The 19,433-nt window shown below is 45.0% G+C and overlaps 1 protein-coding gene across 1 annotated transcript in view; it reads right to left on the bottom strand.

Moving 5' to 3' along the window:
* The window catches only part of SLC16A2 (solute carrier family 16 member 2), an 87,055-nt gene that overhangs the window by 12,559 nt on the left and 55,063 nt on the right, over nucleotides 1-19,433 (bottom strand). The window contains exon 2 of the mRNA XM_073361105.1: nucleotides 7,410-7,554. Coding sequence (XP_073217206.1) covers nucleotides 7,410-7,554 — 145 coding nt within the window. The remainder of the gene's footprint in view (nucleotides 1-7,409; nucleotides 7,555-19,433) is intronic.

The raw sequence follows: 19,433 nt of genomic DNA, 5'->3' as shown, positions 1-19,433 counted from the left end.
GGTTGAAAGACATAATTGAAAGTCTCCACTACTATTACTGCCACGATGTATGCCAGCTACTGGGATGGAACAGGGAAGAAAACCCTGACAATTAAAGCAACCTCCCAAAGCTTTTCTTTGAAATCACGGTTTATTTAACAGTTTTCATGTAGAACTCCCTAGTATGTGGCCCCAGACAGAAATAGACTCAAACTGCAAAATTAGGGACTAGGATTTCAAACACTTTAAAATTCAGGGATGTTTGGATCTGGCATTTTAGATTAGCCCAGGTAGGGGCACAAGAAAAATTTGAATCCAGATGCTGAACCACCACCCATGTTCATAGGTGTTCAGAATTGGCATGCTAGTTCAGGCCCATCCCGAATGTTGAAACTCTTATCCCAGCACTGATTTTTCATTAGAGGGAACCAGGAAATGCAGAGGCCCATGGAAATGGGGGAGGGGGGGGGAAGGGAACACGATGTTCCTTAAATGTTAATAAGTTCTGGCTTGAGGGATGAACCAAGGTTTGAGTCAATTCCTTTTTGATCCTATCCCTCTGCCTGTCCCTCTTTACCATCTGATTGTGAGGACTGTCCTCCCTCCTTCCCTCTTGTACAGCCCGAGAAACAGATCACAGAATTAAAACTCATCCCAGTAACATTTCGGCTTGCTCAGCAAGGAGGTGTGATAGCAAGTGACTGGTACATTCATTCCCTAGGGCTGCTAAGGGGAAGAGGAGTGGGTCTCTTTCCATGCAGAAAACTAAGATCTGCAAAAAGGGGAGGTTTGGGTCTGATTTATGAAATCAGCTCAATCCTGATTCTCCTCTCTGCTTTGAGTACCAAAACAAAGTGAAAACCACCCTAGTATTGCACAGTTTTATGCATTACAGAGTTTTTAAACACCTTCCTCTGAACTAACATAGGACACTGCCCACAGTCAAAGACATTGCCATAGTGATGGAAGCCCCCTGCCGCCCCCATTATTTGGGGCATTTAAAACCAGCCTGAACGAAGCACTATAGGGAACAATTCTGCATTGAAAGGCAGATGGTCTAGCAGCTCTTCACTGCTTCCAGTTTCTGTGATTCTACAGCAGACTGACCATTGGTCTGTTTCAGTGTAGTAACTGCAGTATGTGCCTATAATCTACAACATGTGTCACCTGAAACTGTACGGTGTGGCTATATTAAAAAATCCCTTGTTAGGGGAGAGTGGAAGCTGGTAGTTCCAAATTTCAGAACTGGACTTTACAATCCTGATGGAGCACATGGAAACTGCTAAACTGCACCACTCTTCCCCTGACTTCTGTTCGACATTGCCTAAGGCAGTCCAATAAAAAGGGCCCCCTCCCTGCGACACAGCTATAGAAGGCTTTAATTTTATCCTTACAAGATATCTGAAGGAATTTAAACCACCAGTGAGAAAGCAGGAAATATGCATTTCACCTTTGAAGTGCTCCTAATGGAAAGAACCTTTTTGTTTTTCTTTTAAAACCCCCCAACTAAAAGCAGCCTCCTCTGAAGAGTTGCTTTGCTTTGTATGAACATTTTATCGGCGAAGGGAAAAAAGTCTGAAACTTTTGTAGAAGTACTTGGGAGGAAAAGAGATGATGGGGTAAAATGCTGTATCTCTCTGAAGCTATCCACAACTGCACTTCAGTTCTATTTATTCCACTGCCATGAATTTATATACAGCATTCCCCATAGGATTTATCAGGCTCTTGTAATGTGTGTGTGTACACGTACGTATACATACGCACACCAGAATATAAATAAATAAAACACACACACACAATGTTTCCAGTAGACTGGTCTTTTGGTGTTTTCCATATCAAGAGGCAGCAGCTCATCCTTTTAGAGCAGGCAGATCCAAGTTCTAGCCTTAGTGTCACAAGGTAGTTTTGGGTAGCAAAGGTGCTTATGCTCCCAGAGAGAATTTCTGGGTAGGTCTACACTGGCGGAGTTGCATTGCTGCTCAGAGAGCGCTGAAGGGAAACCGCTGTTGTGTGTTCACACTGTCAGCTGCCTGCGCAATAGTGTGTTCACATTTGCAGCACTTGCATTCAGAGCGGTGCACTCTGGGCAGCTATCCCACAGAGCATCTCTTCTGCCGCTAAGAGTTGTGGGAAGGCAGAGGGGGTCGCAGGACATCCTGGGTCCTGTCCCAATGCCCCGTGGTGCATTGCTTCGCATCCCAGTAATCCCCTTCCATCCGCATTTGGCGCCATCTTTCAATGGTTTGTGTACTGCGTGCTTGTCCTCTTTGGTCTGCAGGAATAGATCCTGCACTGCTGACCAATATGCTGCATGTCATGTCATGAGTGGTAGTGGAGTTATTTCTTAAACTACAAAGACAAGAGGAGTTTGACATTGATATTGCTACATGTAGTCGGTGCAACACGAGATTGCTTGTGGCATTCATGGAGGTGCTGACTACAGTGGCATGCCGCTTTTGGGCTTGGGAAACGTACTTAGTGGTGGGATCACACTGTCATGTACGTCTGGGATGACAAGTCGTGGCTGCAGAACTTTTGGATGAGGAAAACCACATTTATGGGACTGTGTGATGAGCTTGCCCCAGCCCTGCAGTGCAAGGACACGAGAATGAGAGCTGCTCTGTCACTGGAGAAGCACATGGCGATTGCACTGTGGAAGCTGGTTAGCATCGGTTGCTAACCAGTTCAGAGTGGGAAAGTGGACCATTGGACTCGTGTTGACGGAAGCATACAGGGCCATTAAATCGCATGCTGCTCCGAAAGACTGACTCTGGGAAAGGTGTGTGACATTGTGGATGGCTTTGCACAGTTGGGCTTCCCTAACTGTGGAGGGGTGATAGATGGCATGCACATTCCAATTCTGGCACCAGACCACCTAGCCACTGAGTAAATTAATCGGAAGGGGTATTTCTCAATGATTCTCCAGGAGCTTGTGGATCACTGTAGGCGTTTCACGGACATTAACGAAGGCTGGTCCAGAAAGGTGCACGACGCACTCATCTTTCGGAACACTGGCCTGTTCAGGAAGCTGGAAGCAGGAACTTCCTTCCCGGACCAGAAGATCACTGTAGGGGAAGTCAAAATGCCCATTGTGATCCTGGGAGACCCTGCCTACCCCTGAAAGCCATGGCTTATGAAGCCGTACACCGGGCACCTTGACAGCAGCAAAGAGCGGTTCAACAACAGACTGAGCAGGTGCAGAATGACTGTTGACTGTGCTTCTGGCCATTTAGAGGCCTGCTGGCGCTGCCTATATGGGAGGCTGGACTTGGCCAATGACAATATTCCTATGCTTATAGCCTATATAGCTTATATGTGCTGTACGCTCCATAATATTTGTGAAGGAAAGGGTGAAAGCTTCACGTAGGGCTGGACTGCTGAGGCTCAGTGCCTGGAGGCTGAATTTGAACAGCCAGAGACCAGGGCTATTAGAGGGTCGCAACATGGGGCCATACTGATTAGGGATGCCTTGAGGCAGCAATTTGAAGCTGAAAACCACTAACTGTTGCTATGCTCGGGAGTGAGGTGCTTGTAATGCTAGGAGGTGACTGTGATTGGTGCAGACAAGGCACTGTGAAGGTTTAAGAAAATTGCCTGTTGCTTTGCAGGGTTCTGTTTGCTTTCAGTTAATGGAATAAAGATTGTTTTCAAACCAAAACCATTATTTTATTAAAAAACAACCACCACAGGAGAGACACAAACAGAAAAAACACATCAGCACTGTGGGGGAAGAGAAGGTCCTAGGAGGAGGTGGGATCCCAGGATGGTTAAAGGTTTGTGTATGTCCAGGGATCATACGCAATCTTGTCCTCTGGAGTACAGTGAAATGGGTACTGTTCTTCAGCAAGGCTAAACTGCAGAGGGACGGGTGCTGAGTGCAGTGGGTGCTGGGAGTCCCCAGGGCTGGACTGCGACGGGGCAGGAGTGGAACGCATAGGGTACAGACTGGAGCCAGGAGGTTGATAAGTGTGTTGGCGGTGTCTGGGGGGCGCATGGGAAAGAGTTTTGCAACAGCAGCTGCAGGGGAGGGCTGATGCAGAACTGCTCGGTTTGCAGTGCTAGTAGCACCTGGAGAGTGTCCGTTTGGCAATCCATAATGTTTAAGAGCCGCTCTGTGGCTTCGTTCTGGCGCGCCGTGTTCTCCTTTCGGTCCCTCTTCTCGCTGTCCCGCCACTCCTTCAATTCTTGTTTTTAAGCTGCAGAGTCATCATGTTTTTCGTGGCCGCTTTCTAACTCTGTGCAGCCATTCAGCCGGCGATAACAAAGAGGGAGCTGGGCTCCCTAGGTCATATCTCTGAAGCCAAAATGCAACATTTTACAGAAGCAGTATTGTTTGCAACACAGACCACTGATTCAGTGATTTAAAACACAGCCGCTATTCACATACCTGTCAAAGGGGAAACCAGTATTCTAGGACCGTACTGTACACTGGGCACATGGCTCTTGGGGAGAGCCAGCACTTTACGGGGGGGGCCTTATAATCATTCCTGTTCCCACATTTTCCACAGGCTGTGTTCGTTATGGAAGATCTCTCGTTGTGGAGGGTGAGCAGGGAATCAAGGGAAGGTCTTCTCCAAGACTGCGACTTCCGACCTGGCCCTTATGTGGCTCGCCTGCATGCAACAATGGTCCCCCCCAGTGACGGCAAAGTAGTGTGGGAAAGATACCCTTGATGGGGTAAGAAACAAGGCAGCTCTGCCAAAGAACGTGCAGCAGCGGATTGCCCAGTATTTCCATGAGAGTTTCGTGGAGATCTCCAAGGCAGATTGCCATGAAGTGAGGGAGTCAATCAACACCCTGTTCTGCCGCTGAGACTAGGCATGTGGTGGTACACGCATCATACAGACACAAGCCTGCTTTCTGCAACCCTCCTGCCCCCAACAATTCCCAAAATCAAAGCTTCAGCAATTCCTAAAATCAAAGCCACTTACCAGGGGCCTCCTCTTTTGTTTGCGCTTTGCCAAGCTCCAACCGCTGTGACGGGCTAGCCTCCTCCAGGGTAGGGAAGAGCTCCTGGCTGCATGCCTCTCTGACCTCCAAGTCGTTATCTGCCTCTGGGTCCCCCTCCACATCCTCGTCCAAGATTTCCTCCTCCTGGGTTGGTCCACTCTTGACTGGCATGTGAGCCACTGAAGTATCCACAGGGGCCTTCACAGTGGAGATGGGGTTGCCACCGAGTATTGTGTCCAGCTCTTGGTAGAGCTGGCAGCTTGTGGGCGCAGCACCGGACGGGTGGTTTGCCTCCCGTGCCTTGTGGTGGGTGTTCCGCAGCTCCTTCACTTTGACGCTGCACTGCAGTGTGTCCCGGTCATGGCCCCTTTCTGTCATGCATCATGAAATCTGTCCGTAGGTGGTATCATTCCTACGGCTGGAGTGCAGCTGGGACTGGACAGCCTCCTCTCCCCAAATGCCGATGAGGTCCAGCAGCTCAGCACTGCTCCAAGCGGGGGATCGCCTGGTGCGTGGAGCAGGCCTGGCCACCTGGAAAGATGCGCTGAGACCACTGCACCCATCACCGAGCAAACAGGAAGGGGACTTTCAAAATTCCCAAAGAATTTAAGGGGTGGGGCTCATGATTGGTCACCTGGGGGCAGAGCAGTAGAGTTCAAACCGATGACCAGAGAGGCAAGAACAGGCATTGTGGGACCCTTCCCAGAGGCCAGTTGCAGCGCTATAATTGACGAAGGGGTCTATACTGGCTCCGCGGTGCTGTAGCCCCAGCGCAGAAAGCTGTGTGCCTCTTGTCGAGGTGTTGGTTTTTTTTATAGCACTGAAACCGTGCAGTTTCTGCACACTAAGTGGCTTGGCAGTGTGTACACCTCCAGAGTTACACCGCAGAAAGCTGCTTTACTGCACAGAAACTTGCCAGTGTAGACAAGGCCTCTATTATTCAGTGATTAACAGGCTCTATGACACACTATGAAGCAGTTCCGATTCCACACAGTAAAACGTACATGCACATAACAGGAGCATGCTAGTAGAAAACCAAGTTATGGGCAGGATTTGGGGAATATCAACAAATGGGTAAAATTCAGGCCCAAATTCCTCCATGCACTGATCTAGGACCAAACAGCCACTGAACTTTTGGCAACATGTGCTGCCTGGACTCCACTGTCTGGTGCTGTTTAGGAAGCCAGCAGTGTATGCCTCCACTTGTACATTCAATGCCGGAACTGCACATGGCCCCCTGATGTACTTAGATTGCGTGACATAATTTCCCATTGAGATCTCTCTCCTCTTATTAAAATGTCTGTTTCAAGGGTCTCCTTGGGGAGACCACTGGGGTCCTTTCCCATGCCAAAACAGAAAGGAGATTGAAGAGTTGGGCACAAAAGCAGCTGCTCTGAGCCTCAACTATCTTCATTGCCCCCTCCTGTCAAGGGTTCCCTCTAAGGGAGTGGTGAAGTGGAATGCTGCAGACAAGTCACCTCCTTTCACATCAGTATGGTTTTAAACAGTTACAGGGAGTGTTTTAATTAAAACTGAAAACAAACCCATGCGAAAATTGTTAATATATAATCAATCACCCTCTCACACACAAACAAACTGAAAATCTGTGATGCTGAAGCAGTATAATGTACCATCAAAGCTTGTTAACATTTTTATGTTAATGAAATCAAGCCCTAACAGAAATCCACAGAAGTTTACAAGCACTGAAAAAATGAATAATACTGTGTTTTTTTAAAGCAGCATGTTGCAGACACAAAGACATTCCAATGGACTAATATGTTCTGCTTCAGAACACATTTACATTCCTGATTTTCCTTCTACTGCATATAGCCAAAACCCCAGGCAAATTCAGTTTGTGAGTCCATTGTGACTGGTGATAAAAAGACAGGCTTCAGTCTCTGGACATCTCCATTTTTTTATGCTCCAGTGGAAGCCAGTCACTTTCAGCCATACTTGGGGTCAGGTTTGATTTTAAACATTAATTCACTTTTAGTATCCAAGGTCAATTTTTTTAAAATACGATTTTGAATCTGACAGTGCCCCCCTTTAAACTGATTGTGACAGTACCTCAGGTTCTAGCACCATGCGTGGAGGTGCAAAGCTGTTCTGCTGACATTCTGCAAGTCAGACCAGAAGGTCTCACATTCCAATTCAGGAGCATAAAAGGCTGAGAACCTGTGATAGAGGAGAGACGTAGGAGCAGACCTGCAGGGAGAAATCCTGGGCACAGCCAAGTTCCAAAGACATTCAGGCTAAGGTTTGTGTCTCATTAAGACAAAGAAAGAAAAACTTCAGGAAGGGGGATTAAATTTGGACAGTAACTCCCTGTGTGCAGGCAGGCTGTGGCAAGCACAGGGAGAGCACCCTCTTCCACTACACCTGATCCTTGCCAAAAGGCAGCAATAAACTAGCACCGGATTTGTCAACAACAAAAGCTTGCCAGAAAGTTACATGCCACCTAAAGCAAGTTTCAGCCTTACTTCGTAAAAGAGCTGGAAAGGAGTCCAATAAAAGCAATGGCTGCCCCCGAGGCTGCTGTCGTCCTGCAGCCAATCCGGTCGGTGAAGATACTCACAATAGGCGAGCAGAAGAAAATCATCCCCATGGCCAGAGCTCCAACCAGCGCTAGGAAGAGAAACAAAGGGAGGTGAAGATCAGCAACTGCTTTGGAAATAATATGCCAATGAAAGAGAGACCAATGCAGATGGCAGTGGAGGGGGATTTTGTTGATAGTCTCAGTAGAGTGGCCTATCTCCATTGCACAGCCAGCCAATCCTTGCACTACTCTTTCAAGAGACATGGTCTCTTTTGGCCATAGCTGAGGCATGCTAGCCTGGCATGTACAGAGCTTTGCACTGTCATTGACCTCATTGTACCTGTTGTGTGGATAGAACAAGTAGGTGTTTGTGAGAGGGAGGTGTGCCTAGGTTTACGCTGTATCCACCTCTGCTGGGTTTATGTATTCTAGTAAGGCAACCCAGATTCCTCTCCATTTATCTAGCCTGTCTTATAGTCACTATACTGATGTCTCCACTGCTATGATTTCTGTCCGTAAAATATTCTGGACTGGTAAGAAAAACCATGTAGACCCAGGAGAGAACATCAGATCTTCCTAGTCTCTGACACTTACAGGCTTGGTATCCTGAGGTACTAAGCACCCTCAACTCCTAGGAACCTTCTTGAAGGCAGAGGGCTTTCAGCCCTATATTTTAGCTACAGTTACTATCCATCAATACTCATTTTCCTAAAGGGCCAGAGATTTCTAAACTTCCCTCCTGGACATAAGGGTTTTCTGAAGTCACTGCAGATGGCTTTTAATTGCAATGTTCTTTCCTACTCCAGCAACAATATGTACCCTACATAGAACAACTGAGAGATATTAATTACAGCAAACATCAATTTTCTAAACAACATAAGCTAGTAAATAATTAATGATACTCAAATGACACATCAACCAGATACAAAAAAACAGAAAAATGGCAAAACTTAAGAGAAAAAGGTCTGAGCCCCACCAAGAGATGTTGGCTTGGTCCAAGAGTAATAAACAGACCACACATACATATGGTCTGGGGCTGTGCTCACTGACAAATCTTTTGCCAGTGTTTTCTTCCAAGGAATGCACCTTGTTTTAGACAAGGCGATGTACAGTACCTGCACAAAGCCATATAAGATGTGTGAACAAGACTATTATCACAAAACAAATCCAACACCCCTGATTTCATTGGAAAGACTTTAGTCAGGGGTATGATCCAAAGCCCACTGGCATCAATGGGCATTTTTCCAGTGACTTCAGTACACTTTGGACCAGGACCATGATGACCTAGGATTTAACACTGCCTCACATGCCCTGTTGGAAGGCCTTTTATTTTCCATCTTTCTTTACACAAATCTGGAGGAAATTACAATTTTTTTTAAAAATAGGTTTTGCTGCTGAAAAAGATTTTGGGCCTGTCAGGTTTGATGTCTTTAAAGGTCTCTTTAAACCCATCCTTTCTTTAAAAGAGGAGATATAGAAAGGCTACCTATTAAAAAAAACCTCCATCCATAAATGGTGAGGAGAACCAAACAAGAAATGCACTGCAGAATACATTAACCCTTGTATGAGGAGGTCTCCTGTCTGGAGCACAGAGTTCTTTCTGAGGATAGAAGGAAGAGAATATAGAAACTGCCACTCTGGCACAGATCAGTGGCCACTGGAAAATGCAGGATGATGTAGCGGGAGATGCAAGTCCCCTCCATAATGCACATAACTGTATAATATTTGCACTCCTTGGTCGGGAGAGGGGAGTTTCTTTTGGACCTCAGCTGATGACTAGCTTATGCATAAGGATTGAAAACCATTGGTATTTTATTCTAGGTAGTGTAAACGCAGATGGCTGCTCTTATTTATAGAATTACCTATCAAAAGAAGTATTATGGGATACAAAATTAGTCAGAAATCAGGTTGATATTATATGCCTTATTCCATAAAACAACAACAAGGCTGTGAAATAAAGCACTCAAAAGAGCAAATTAGTTTTAATTTAGGACACCTTATGGCTGTGAATTATGATAGTCTTTATTTACATAATCACATGCCACTCTTTCTGCAGCACCTCTGCCTCCTTCAATGTTCAGGTCAGATGGTGTGCAATGAGCTAAACAGCTGTTCAAAACAGACATAAGAAATTACATTTTAAATTGCTGACCGTGTGGTCTCCTTTCCAGTAGTCTCTGCACCGACCCCTGCCTCATTCATTGGCCAACCTGTATAATGAATGAGGCAGGGGTCCTGCCAAAAAAGAGAGACAATACAATGTGCAATTATGTAATTAGAGACAACAGGCCAGATCTTCAGCTGGTATAAATTGGTGTAGCTCAATTTCCTTCAATGTACTGACACCAGTTGACACCAGCTAAGGAGATCTAGTAGCTGCACAAAGGGGCAAACTTAAGGTTGTGCGCACAACACTGCCATTTTCGGACTTCTGAGTGCTTAACTTTGTATTGTTAATATTTTTAAATGGAATTTCTTAAGTGTTTTTAAGAGAAAATAAAGAATTTCCACAATGCTGAACTGTAGTATTTGATCAACAGCCGTAGAATGATCTTTCCTGAGTACCACAGAAACTCAGTAAGTGCACAGTTTTGAGTACCTTCCATATATCCATATCTGAATGTAGGGTAGTGTCCATAATCATGATAGCATGCAGCAATATAGGTCTTAAAACTACTGAAAGATCTCTCTTATAAATCACCGTGGTTTGCACTGGTGGAAATAAGCTTCTTTATGGCAGCTTCCAGAGTCATGTACTTCTGGGCACCAGACTCCACAGTGCAACTTTTAAGACTGTGACACTAAACAAGAAACTTCCCCTACACAAGTGGTCCCAGTTACACTCCAAGCCAAACTTCAGCAAGTATTCAGCAGGTAAGGATTTGCTTGCACCTGCAGTGAGGGCTCTGCAAATCTTTTCATCCCGGCATACAACTGAACCCAAAGAAGTACAATACAACTGGTCCTTCTATAGCTGAGAGAGCTTCCGAAAATAACCAGGTCCCTACAAAAAGAAAGTTAAAGATAGCGCCGCCCCTCCCAGTCCCCCCTCCCCCCAACAATCCTCTTCCTCTTTCCTAAAAAGCTCGACACAAAGAGGCACTCTCGGGACCTGAGAACAGCTGGCCTTTTCAAATGATAAGTTTTTAACAACCATTTTATTCAAAATAGTGTTCTGACAATAAATTGAGATAGAGGAAAAATCCTTTAAGGGAAGAATAACTGAGGCACAGCAGGAGTTCTCTAGGACTCACTTCAGCCTGAAAATACTCCCATCTGGCACTGGAACAAAACAAAATTAAAGAGAGAGAGAGAGAGAGAGAGAGAGAGAGAGAGAGAGAGAGAGAGAGAAGGAGAGATCTCCCTCTATAGCCAATACTCTTGGCTATAAACAAGGTGCACAGTGTAACGAATGTACTTCTAATAGGATTAGACGGCATCATTCCAAAGAGCTATCCAAAACAACCACGAAAAGGGTGGGAGGGCCAGAGGGGAAGAGCCAGAATGAAAAAGACTCATTAAATTGGAGAATATATTTCAGGAAATGTTCCCTCTATTTAAGCCAAGCCAGTAAAACATTTGACAGCCCCATCATGTTTGAAGTTTGCTGAGAGATGTGGTTATTATGGGAAATTAATCTGAGAAACATGGAAATGCAAGCAGAAAACCAGGTATTACATTTAAATAGGCCAGATTCTGATCTCAATTACTCCAGATTTATACATGCGTAACTGGTATAAAAATCCTGCTCAAAATTCAGACTCACGTGGCCAGCTCAAAACAAACCTCAACCAGGAGAATCAGCAGCTTCAGCTTTGAACTTCTAAAAATTGTAACTTGTGAAGGGAGGCATTGTTTAACTAAAATTTATACTAGATTTGTAACAAAAAATTCCCCTACTCTATTACTCCACCTTAGAGAAACTGCTTACCATATGCAGTGGAAAAAAATAGTGTTCTGACATAACAGTGAGATAAAATAGGTAATAATAATAATTAACACGTCCAGGGTGCTTTTTGTTTTCGAAGTGCTTTACAAATATTAACTAGGTAATGCTTACGACGTCCCTGTGAAGCAGGGAAGTGTTGTTGCTATCTCAGTTCCACAGACATGGAATGTGAGGGAGAGACTGGTTAAGTGCCTTGTCCAAGATCATAAAGACACCGCTGGGAGTAGATCACGAGAAGTTGCTGGCTCCCAATCCTGAGGCCTATTTAATGCTGGTTTGTGTTTAACACCAAATGAGGATAGGGACAAGTGGATGAATAGTTAACTCTTGTATTTTACAAAAAGAAAAGGAGTACCTGTGGCACCTTAGAGACTAACAAATTTATTTGAGCATAAGCTTTTGTGAGCTACAGCTCACTTAGCTTATGCTCAAATAAATTTGTTAGTCTCTAAGGTGCCACAAGTACTCCTTTTCTTTTTGCGAATACAGACTAACATGGCTGCTACTCTGAAACCAGTCTTATACTTTAGAGTCACAGGACTGGTATGCACAGGAGCGGAGAAGTAGAGCTGAGCCCTTCATTGTGATAGGCAACAACTGAATTGAAGATGGCTATTGGGTCCAACAACTGAGGCGGTTTTGCCTTATTAATTTCAGCAAGAGGTCAGAGGATAGTCACAGTAAAAGGTCAAAGATGATGAAAAAAATTAGTTAAAAAAAAAGTGTCCAGCACATTGTTTAGTAACACAACTGTTAGAATGTCACTAAACCAGCTCTTGTGCTGTGTTTATATCTGTCCATTATCATTACTGTACGAGCTAAAGCAGAACTGACTGTTGTAAATCTATCTTAAACTCTCCACAATGGAATTAAGCTTCTCACGGAGTCTTAGCTGTTCTGGTCCTCTGGGTCATCACAGCCTAGAAATGCTGATTTCTGTGGGACCCATGTAGCACCATTAACAGGAAATTCATCCTGCACTTCAGTGGGCACTAGACTGGGATCTATTAGTCCGCTGCATGGGCCAGGATTTCACTTGGCAGCTCTCAAGAATCTTAGTGAATTTAGAACTTGATCCAGACCCCCGCCCCCCCCCCCAAGTCAATAGGAGTCTTGCTTTTGACTTCAGTGGGTTTTGGATTAGGCCTCTAGTTCCTACTCCACCCCCAAAATCCATCAGGTAATATATGTAAAATAAACACAATCCTCAGGACCCTAATGGAATCTTATCAACATAGCATGTTCCAGTGGAGCACAAAGTATGTTGTACAAAAATTGGACAAAACCCAATTTAAAGCTAGATTGGAATTTATTTAAGTATTGTGCAAAATCTGGACAGGAATTGGGTTAAGACTGGATCAGTCTCAAGGCCTTTCAGGCTCAAACATTTACTGGAATAAATGGTAAATGGTTTATTTTGGAGTCAGCCTTTGGAGAGAAGAAAGGCCTGACTGGTGGGCATTCAGAATCTTCCAAGTCCAACAGAGACCCTGTGCGATTCTGAAAACAAGACTAATATTACCAAAGTGTGCTCATGAAGGCAGTGGAGAGAACAATGCTCTACTGACAGGCAGAACCTTGTAAGCTGTCGTGTCCTTGCAAAGCCCCCTGTGTGACACGGGACACGCTTTATGAGAATACAAAGGTAATTTCAATATATTAAGACGTTTTCATTTGTGTCCCTTGGCCTTTCAGATGCAATGGAATAGATACAAACGGAGTGTTCGTTGCACGTGGATGCAAGTTCATTAAACAAAGTATCCTGATGGTTTCTAGTCTGATCCCCAACACTGATTGAGAACGAGGCCTAGCATGTGTTTTCCTGATGAAGATTTTCGGTCAAAATCTGCCTCTTCCCCAGACAAAAAGATGCCTTTGCAACCAATACAAAAATTCTCACACAAAAAAATTAAGCCAATCAAATGATCTTTTGGGGACCAACTCACATTTTTAACATGTGGGCTTGGCAACACTGCAGCTGGTAGAGTCAGCAACCAACATATTGTCACGTTCTAATTGCTGGCTATGTGTTGATGCCTCTGGTATCAAATTACATGCAAAGCAAATTGCGGCTGTACGTTCTTACTCAACAGCCACAATAGTTTCCACTGGAGGATAATAAACCAGCAGCCATGTGGGGGGTGACTTTCATTAAAAAAGAGTACCGAAGTCTGAATTCTTTGAAAAGTTACCTTGCTAAAGATGCCTGCTGCTTTGTCCAGGTTAATGATTGGCAAAAATCACCTACAGGGGGAAAGCGAACAGCAGCAAGAGAATGTGGATAGCTGGTTGGGGCTGCCCATGAGGGCAAATCACAGCACAAAACTTTCTCCACAGCAGGTGGGATGGTCTTAGATTGATGCTCAGGGTGTTTGGTGGGTGAATCACAGCGCGCCCAGATGAGATCTCTCCCGAATATGGAGCTGGAGAAGGAACATGTGGGGATATCCTCCAACAATCCGGAAAGAGGGCAGCATAATACAGAACACTGCAATGGAAACAGTCCCACCAGTGGCCCTCTTGCATGTCAAACCACAGAATGGCAATGCAGCAGCCAACAGGGCATCAACAGCTTCCAAAAAGCTCCTCCCCACGTCGACGCTAATAGGAATGAAGTGGGAAATGGACCCAGTGCAGGGTGCAAACAACAGAGCATCATCATCAGAGCCCAGGGGAACGCAGAAAATCTGCAGTGAGCAATTGAATGGGGTGCACGGCAGCAGGCAAGGTACAGGACAAGCAGTGCACATGAAAGCTTCCCCCCCACCCCACATGCCAACATGACTCAATCCTGACCTGAGGTAAACACCCCTCAACGTGAGAGGTGAACTCAGTCTCCAGGGTCCAACCATTCCTGGGACTGATGATCAAGAAGGTGGTTTCCAACAGGATCTGAATGTTTGTGTTTGAAACGTTTGCTAACAGGAATCACAAAATCCATTCTTCTCCAGGAGACAGGGAGCTAACGGTCAAGAGAAATCTGCTACAGCAAAAGGCAAAGCTTGCTCCGCAGGTTAAATCTGCAGGGGATTTCTAAATCACATGATAGGGAGGGCACGTAGTTTCTTCTCCATTTCTTTCTAACTATCTATTCCAAAAGGGAAAACCACTTTTTAAAAAGGTGCACATCCCCCCATTTTCTGACTTAATTGAATCAGGCTTTCAATAATGTAACAGCTCTTGCTTCCAGGAATGGAACTGCAACAGGCACAGGCAAGACTAGTAAGTTGCACAATAGAAAATTAGTCTTAAATGATTTTTCCAGGACAGGAAACAAAGGAAAAATATTGTAGTCATTTACAGACAAGGATCCAAATTCCCTCTGGTATTGAGCTCATTGTTCGCAAAGCTTTCAGAAAAACATCATTAATACTAACCATGGGGTACACTAAATCTAGTCTTTTTATTCATTATAAATGAATCTCCAGAGAAACAAAGGGAAGAGACCTCCTTTTCTGACCATAGCATGGAAGACTGCTCAAGAATTGGTAGGTGACTTCAGCTTGAAAGCTTGTCCTAAGCTTGAAAAGCTTGTCCCAAGCTTGAAAGCTTGTCCTAAAATTTCCCACTTTTACCTCCATCAGTGCAGAACCACCATGGGTAGACAGGGTGGGAAGGCTAGCGTTCAGAAGATGCTGGCAGCTGTCAATGTTTTAGGTGCTGTGTCATGTAGACCTGCTCTCTGCAGAGTAAGAGGAGGACACGGTGCTGAAGGCCAACAATCACTTGGAATTATGCCTACACTGGTGCTCTCATCATTGCTGCTCCTGATGTAATCAAACTGGTGACAGCAACAGCAACAAATATCAGGGAAAAGAAACTCTTGTAGACTCAGGTTTCAATATATGAGTTTATCTGTACTTTAATTTATAAAGGAAAGCTGGCAGTTCAAGGCACTGGTAATGAGATCTGACAGACCTTTTCACCTGTAGCCAGCCCCAAGAAGTCATAACCCAAAGTAGCAGCACTCTGCTGGCTGCTTGGTGGCCTCTATGAAATGAAATAGAGCCGCGGTTCTCAACCTATTTACCATTGTGGGCCACATATGCAGCACTGTGTGTGTTATGCGGGCTGCATCCACATGATATACATACTACTTGAATTGCCCTGAGGATGTCACATGTGCTGCAGCTGTGTGCTGATTGGGCCGCAAGCAGCCTGTGGGTTGTGAACCACTGAACTGGAGGAACTCAGTCCAGTTTCTAGCAGACATGGTCAAACCCAACCCCACCCTTTGGCACTAACTGGCCATATGGGTTGGCAGTCTCATTAGGTGGGTGAAGGACCAAATGGGCAATGAAGAGTGAACTCTCAGTCCTAGAGGCCTCCCTCCTGCCCCTGCTGCCTATGCAGTACATGGTATGTGGCTTCCATCTCTAGAGCTGTCAATCTGGTTCTAGCACTAGAAATCACTAAAACCATTCACCAGGGCTCCAAACACAGCCCTAATCAGAAGCTGCAGTTTGAAACAGCAGCACCGTGTCTTGACGAGAGTGGGCTTTTCCTTTCAGGACATTCTCAATGCAGAGATGGACCTGACGTACAAAGCCTGGGTCCGAAAGGATCCTGAAAGCTTAGACTGATCTCTTTGCACCTCATGGTAACAAGGCCCAGCATGTATGAGATAACAAGACAAAGACTATCATAATGCCACTATGTAACTCCCTGTTACACCCACACCTTGAATATTGCATGCAGTTCTGATTGCCCCACCTTAACAGTGATATATTAAACTGGAAAAAATACCAAGAAGGGCAACAAAAATGATTAAGGGCATGGAATAGCTTCGGTACGAGGCGAGATTAAAAAGACTGGGAACGTTCATCTAAGAAAAGAGACAACTATAGGGGGATGTGATAGAGGTCTATAAAATCCTGAATCCTGTCGAGAAAGTGAATACGGAAGTATTATTCAGCCCTTCACATAACACATGAACCCGGGGGTCACTCACTGAAATTAATAGCCAGCAGGGTTAAAACAAATATAAGGAAGTACTTCATCACACAATGGACAGTCAACCTGCGGAACTCATTGCCAGAGAATGTTGTGAAGACCAGAAACATAACTGGGTTTGAAAAGAATCAGATAAGTTCATGGTGGATAGGTCCATCAATGGCTATTAGCCAAGATGGTCAGAGATGCAACCCTATGCTCTGAGTGTCCCTCAATCTCCAACTGCCAGAAGCTGGGACTGGACGGCAGGGAACCAATCATTTGATAACTGCCTGTTCTGCTCATTCCCTCTGAAGCATCTGGCACTAGCCACTGTCGAAAGACAGGATACTGGGCTAGATGGACCACTGACCCAGTATTGCTGTTCTTGTGTGTTTTCTATTTGGACCTGATGTGCAAAGCTTGGGTCTGCATTCAAACTTCTTCCAAGTTCAGGAGTGCATCCATTTTTTAACTCAGTGCGACTAACTACATCTGTTTCTTTCCTCATAGTGGGTGAGGGCGAGGGGAGGGGAGGAGAGAGAGAGAGAGAGAGAGACAGACACACACACTGAGACTCTGCTGGAGAATTACCAGAATCCTTGCTGGTACCTTAATGCTACCACTGTATGGTAGCTCGCGGCCTTGCTGGAACAGATGGATACAATCAAATCTGAAGGACCAGTAGGAAAAGGGAGGAAATGAAGGACTGCTGGTATTCTACACCTGAAAGCCTTACCTATGGCACAAATTGCAAGTGCAATAAAGAAACAAACTTGGACAATATGGTCAGGGGAAAAAATGTGCAAGCTACAAAAACTCAAGATGATGTTATACTGGCCATGTGCACATGACCACTGAACCAGTGATCAGCACTGCAACTACACATATATCTGGCAAACAATGAGGATGGCTACACGATTTCCTGGGTGCAATGCCCATCTGGTCATCCTATGCTATCATAGGAGACTGCATTGTATCATCACCTCCCAGCTAGTAATGATGGTCATCTACTGAGCTCAACACCTGTGTGCCCATCACACATTTTTATTCAGTTGACCTCTGCATTTCAGCAGTGGGCGTTGTGATACTTCTGCAGCTGTTAAAATCCCCTTCTTTGTACAACAGTGGATCATCCCCTCCCTTGTTGCATATTGAAGGGCTTCTGTATTTACTGGGCATGGGTGGTGGAACAGCTGTATACCATTTGCAATTCTAATTTCTAATGCATTTCCCCCGCTTCCTACCAAATATTCCCTGTGCACTTTTAAGGGTTAAAGGTGGATAAATAGGCCTCCCATACTTGGGCCCTTTTAAAATTACTTCTCCATGGAAGTCAAGAAGGCGGCACACACAGAGACTATTTTAATCCTGGATCAGCAAACACAGTGTGACACAACAAGCGGCACCATTATAACTAGAGTCTGAATGTATCCCCTCAATAGAGGGTCTCACCTATCTAAAGTGGCCCCATTACTAGAGTATCTAAGCACAGTCTTTAATGTATTCATCCTCATGTGAGGTAGGGCAGTGCTATTATCTGAGGCACAGAGAAACCAAGTGACCTGCCCCAAGTTACACAGTGCGGGCAAGTCTACACTATGGCAGGGATCCACGCTCTGAGATCGATCCACCGGTGGTTGACTTAGCGGGTCTTGTAAAGACCTGCCAAATCGACGGCAGATCGCTCTCCAGTCGACCCCTGTACTCTACCCCCGACGAGAAGAGTAAGGTAAGTCGATGGGAGATTTTCTCCCGTCGACCCCCCGTGGTAATTCAACCTAAGGTACGTCCACTCCAGCTATGTTATTTATGTATCTGGAGTTGCGTAGCGTGGGTTGACTTACCGCAGTAGGGTAGACATAGCCAAAGTCTGTAGCAGAGCTTGGAACTGAACTTCAGTCTCTGAAGTCCCAGCCTAGAACCCCAACCATAAGCCCATCCCTCCTCTCCTACTTGCGTATTCCTGTCCCATCCCAGTGTTCTGGGAGGAAAGAGCAGCCTTCATCAACGCCAGCTCAGCAGCTACACATATGGCTGAAAAGTGGATCTTTAAAAGAACCCATTGCATTTCTAATCACATTCCAGCCAAACTTGCTTAGCTTTCAAAACTGATGTTTTTGCCTGGCTCTCCCATGACCCTCCCCCACAGCTCTGCTTGAATACCATTAAAAACTGTATCTCCCAGCAATTGCACAGTGCACATGATGAAGTCTAACCACTAGTTCGTTCCTGCACTTACCTAAGCCATGTACTTTTCCTCCGGAGATATTAGCCAGCTCTTATGCTGGTGTTTAAACACAGAGAACTCTAAGGAAGAAAGATGGAACTACAACAACTTATTAATTATATTGTTATAGAGATCAGGGCACAAAGTGGGCCTGGGATCTCATATAACTTGGAACTTCTGGACTGGAGAATGAGGCATCAAAATTCACCAACCATAAAATACCTTTGTTTAGCTAACAACTGTCAAACTAAACATAAGAACATGAGAATGGCCCTACTGGATCAGACCAAAGGTCCATCTAGCCCAGTATTCTGTCTTCCGACAGTGGCCAGTGCCAGGTGCCCCAGAGGGAATGAACAGAACAGGTAATCACCAAGTGATCCATCCTTTGTCTCCCGTTCCCAGCTTCTGGCAAACAGAGGCTAGGGACATCATTCCTTCCCAACCTGGCTAATAGCCATTGATGGACCTATCCTCCATGAATTTATCTAGTTCTTTTTTGAACCCTGTTATGGTCTTGACTTTCACAACACCCTCTGGCAAGGAGTTCCACAGGTTGACTGTGCGTTGTGTGAAGAAATACTTCCTTTTGTTTGTTTTAAACCTGCTGCCTATTAATTTCATTTGGTGGTCCCTAGTTCTTGTGTTATGAGAAGTAGTAAACAACACTTCCTTATTTACTTTCTCTACACCAGTCATGATTTTATAGACCTCAAATCACATCTCCCCTTAGCCGTCTCTTCTGCGAGCTGAAAAGTCCCAGTCTTATTAATCTCTCCTCAGATGGAAGCCATTCCATACCCCTAATAATTTTTGTTGCCCTTTTCTGAACTTTGCCAATTCCAATATATCTTTTT

Source organism: Lepidochelys kempii, chromosome 9 (assembly GCF_965140265.1).
Source record: "Lepidochelys kempii isolate rLepKem1 chromosome 9, rLepKem1.hap2, whole genome shotgun sequence".
NCBI classification, from domain to species: domain Eukaryota; kingdom Metazoa; phylum Chordata; order Testudines; family Cheloniidae; genus Lepidochelys; species Lepidochelys kempii.
The sequence above is the reverse complement of the archived record's forward strand: the minus strand, read 5'-3'. Positions and strand labels throughout refer to the sequence as shown.